At 61.5% G+C, this 3,899-nt stretch overlaps 1 protein-coding gene across 1 annotated transcript in view; it reads right to left on the bottom strand.

Moving 5' to 3' along the window:
* Positions 1-3,899, bottom strand: part of AP5Z1 (adaptor-related protein complex 5, zeta 1 subunit) — a 20,551-nt gene that overhangs the window by 12,322 nt on the left and 4,330 nt on the right. The window contains exons 2-6 of the mRNA XM_011957007.1: positions 3,213-3,350; positions 2,782-2,968; positions 909-1,053; positions 573-682; positions 1-135 (exon numbers count right to left, since the gene is read on the bottom strand). Coding sequence (XP_011812397.1) covers positions 1-135; positions 573-682; positions 909-1,053; positions 2,782-2,968; positions 3,213-3,350 — 715 coding nt within the window. The remainder of the gene's footprint in view (positions 136-572; positions 683-908; positions 1,054-2,781; positions 2,969-3,212; positions 3,351-3,899) is intronic.

The following is a 3,899-nucleotide window of genomic DNA, read 5'->3' as shown; positions in this document are numbered from 1 at the left end:
GTGCAGCAGCCACGCCCGCAGCATGGAGAAGGCCTGCACGTTCAGCCACTGGTCCTCCGTGAAGCGGTGGCCGGTGGAGAGCACCGTGAAGAAGTCTGTGGCCACCGCCCCGTCCACCTCGGTGATGGGGCCCGGCTGCGGGAAGGACAGGCGGGGGTGGGCGGAGGGGCCAAGGCTGGGAAAAACGCCAACCTTTAGTACAAGCTCCTCAGGAGGTGGAGGGGAAGCTGCCTGAATGTGAGCCCGGGCAGCGGCCCGCCCTGTGTGATGTAAAAACACCGGCCCCACCTGACCCCAGGCAGACGCGCATCGCACATCCTCTCCGCAGGCCCCAGGAGTGAACCCATGTGCAGACCCCCAGAGCCACACGGGATGGTGGCTGCGGCCCCGCCTGACCCAAGCGCCTCCTGCAGCAGAGGCAGGCTTGTCCTGGACCCTGCGGAATCATAGCAGGCGCCGACGGGGACCTGTTAGGCAGGGCTGGCCACAGTGGGCACAGGAGCTCCCGGGAAGGGGTTGTCTGTGACTCTGCTCCCCACGGTTCCAGAACAGTCCCGGCCTCACGCGCTCACCTGCCGGGCCCTGGGCGTGGAGAAGAAGCTGCTGGAGTGCGGGAGCCCTTGCTGGAGGCTAGCGTAGCGCAGCCAGTCGACCAGCCGCTTGCTGAGCAGGGTGGCCTGGTCTGCAGTGGGGAGAGTGGCATGGGGAGGTGAGGTTAAATCCTGTGGATGCTCGGGCCATTGGGGTGCTGGCCCATTTTTCTCAGAAAACAGAATCCTACAATGTCCCAGGTCCTTGGGCCTCCCCATGCCCCCAAGTCACTCCCCACTCCCAACCCACCACGGGCCCTCAAGGAAAGACCCGGGAAGGCAGACCCCGAAGAGCCTCTTGGGAGGGACCCCACGTACCCTCCTGGAGGGTGCCCGGGCTGAGGACCACGACCTTGGCCATGATGGGGAGGAGGTATCTGAGGCTGGGCCCCTCAGGCTGCCGGCTCTCCAGTGCTCGCAGCACGCCCTGGCCCACAGCACTGACCTCCTTATTTCTGTCACCCTTCAAATCAGACAGGGCAAGCGCTGGGGTACTGGCCTGTGCCGGCGACCAGCTCCCCCAATTTCGGAAGTCTGTGTGACACTCCTGAGAAGCATCGGTCCCCGATACCCCGGCCCAGCAGGTGGCAGGGAGGATGTCACGCCCAGGCCCACCCAGGGCCGCAAGGTGCCTGCTCCACCTCCAGCCTCTTTCCCTGGGAGCTGCATCGCTGAGGCTAGAGGGGGCCTGGGTAGGGGCATGGCTGATTCAATGCTAAAAACACAATGGCGGCCACCGTGGGCCTGGTCACAGCCACAGGACACCCCGTCCTGCGAGGCCTCCAGCGTGGAGTCCCAGTCTTTAAACCGCCCACTCACTCCGCACACCCAGATGCTGAAACATCTGAGCAGCACCAGAGACACCCAGCAGAGGGGCAGGGCCGTCAGGGGAGGGAGGAGGACGGCTGGTGGCTGGGAGGCCGCGTGCCTGGCGGGGGGTGCACCGCTGGTGCCTGGCACCAGTTTTGCAAGATCATCTTCCACTAAAAAAAAATGAGCGTTGCACGGGGAAAAGGGCTGGTGAAATGAACAAGAAGAGCCGGAGTCATCTTGTCCCAAAGGCGAGGAGCCACCGCAGCATTACCGGGGTCATCTCGGAGGCCTGGAGGTGGCCTGCAGGGGCTCTGTGAGGTGAGGGGGCTGGGCACCAACCAGGACGCCCTGAGTACGCTGGGGCCCACAAGCTCTCGCCCACACAGAACTAAAGCAACCGCAGGCTGCACCCCAGTGCGGGAGGCGGCTCATGACGCTGCAGGCTGGGAACGGAGGGAAAACCCCGGCTCCACCGCAACCTTCCAGCAGACTCTGCACCCCTGGGCAACCCATGACCATAGACAGCCTGTGAACCCCTGGATCCCCGCGCCGAGCATCCAGGCCTGCTCACGACACAGAGGGAGGGAGGACATGGATTTGGCAAAAACTCCTGGCCAAGGAGGGAGGGCTGCTACCCAGAAGTTCGAGACCAGCCTGGGCAACACAGTGAGACCCTGGGTCCCTACGAAAAATACAAACATGAGCTGGGTGTGGTGATGCACGCCTGTAATCCCAGCCACTCAGGAGGCTGAGGTGGGAGGATGGCTTGAGCCAGGGAGGTCGAGGCTGCAGTGAGCTTTGATCACGCCATGGCACTCTAGAATGGGCAGCAGAGTGAGACCCTATTTCTAAAAAACAAAACAGAACTCCAAAAAGAAGGTCTGGAGGCCCAGCCTCCCCTGACTCACTGTCTCAAGGCTGTGTCTGAGAAACCGAACTCCACCACCTCTACTGAGCTCCGCTTACAGCAACAAATCCTGTGGTCTGAAAACTCCTGGCACGGGGCCCTGGGAGCACCAGCATCACCAATGCCACCCTTACACGTGTCTAGGAATGGCAGAGCAGCCCAGGCTCTGTACCCTCACGGAGTCTTCAAGAGAGCACCGGATGGCTGCTTCCCAAGGAACAGGGGAGACAGGAAGCAGGGGCGCCGGAGCCGGCAGGTGTCTGCTTGTTCTAGACGCATCTCGGTGCTGAGCGCCTGGCACACTGGAGGCCGGGGCATGCCCTGTTGACTGGAATGGGTACGCAAGCCCAGCAGGCCCACGTAGCATGTTGGTACCCAGCCAGCAGGACACAGGCTGGCCTGCTGGCTGCACCCGAGGCCCCAGGACCCCTGGGGCAGGACGGCCAACTTGGGTGGTGACTGCTGCACTACCTGGGCCAAGAGCACGGAGGCCACCAGGCTCAGCTGCCGGCTGTTCTGGGTGTGGTCCCAGACCAGGCTGAGGCTGTCGGAGGGGGACATCTCTCGCAGGATGGCGGCGCAAAGCACCTGGAGCTGCTCGGGACACGCGGCCAGGCCGAGGGTGGCCTGCAGCAGGTCTACGCATGTCTTCTCCAGCCTGGAGGGCGAGATGCCCGTGGGGGGCAGCGACACGTCACACCCGTGGCAGGAGCACCCCGCACCCCAGAGCACCCCCGGGCTGGTGCACGGAGCGTTTTACGTGAGGACGGACCTTCAGCACTGGTTTAAGGGGGCAAATGACTCAACCCCCCAAGGATCATCTGCAGTGACCTGCTGGGCCTGGGCTGGGTTCTCCTGGGGCTGCTGCGTGAGGAGCCGGCCTGAGCCGTAGCCACACTCACCTCCGGTTGTACTTCGTGGCTGAGATGATGAGGAAGAGCCTCTGCAAGGAGTCAAGGGTGTCTGGCCCCAAGTCCTCCGCCTGCAGTAGTTTACTGATCCGGGAACAGAACTTCTTCAGCTCCTCATCCTCGATCTCCCTAAACAAAGAAGAGGACTTCAGGACCCAGAAGCACTCGTTGCTCGGAACCAAAAAAAGGATAACTCCCGGAGCAGGGAAAATCCCTCTTCAGAAAAGAGAAGCCGAGTGTGTGGGAGGAACACGGCTGCACCGCTCATGGCTCTCCAGATAAATTCGCTGATTCCCTGAGCTGGTTCCTCTCACCCTGGGATTTCGCGAGCCATCGCTGCAGCGCACTATGACGAATCTCACTCATGGAGAGGCCCACGCACTTAGATTTTGCTATTCCAGGGGCAGAAGGACTAAAACCGATTCTTTTTAGGGGCCTCATGCAAGAGTAGGAAATTTACTCCAGAATAAGGGGCTTTACAAAAGAAGTCTTCAATAAGCCTTCCGCTTATGGGAACAAGAATATATATGTATTTTTTTCTTTCCCCGAGATGGAGTCTTGCTCTGTCACCCAGGCTGGAGTATAGTGCCACGATCTCGGCTCACTGCAACCTCCGCCTCTGGGGTTCAAGCGATTCCCCTGCCTCAGTCTCCCGAGTAGCTGGGATTACAGGTGCCC

Source organism: Colobus angolensis, unplaced genomic scaffold (assembly GCF_000951035.1).
Source record: "Colobus angolensis palliatus isolate OR3802 unplaced genomic scaffold, Cang.pa_1.0 Scaffold43, whole genome shotgun sequence".
Classification (NCBI taxonomy): domain Eukaryota; kingdom Metazoa; phylum Chordata; class Mammalia; order Primates; family Cercopithecidae; genus Colobus; species Colobus angolensis.
The sequence above is the reverse complement of the archived record's forward strand: the minus strand, read 5'-3'. Positions and strand labels throughout refer to the sequence as shown.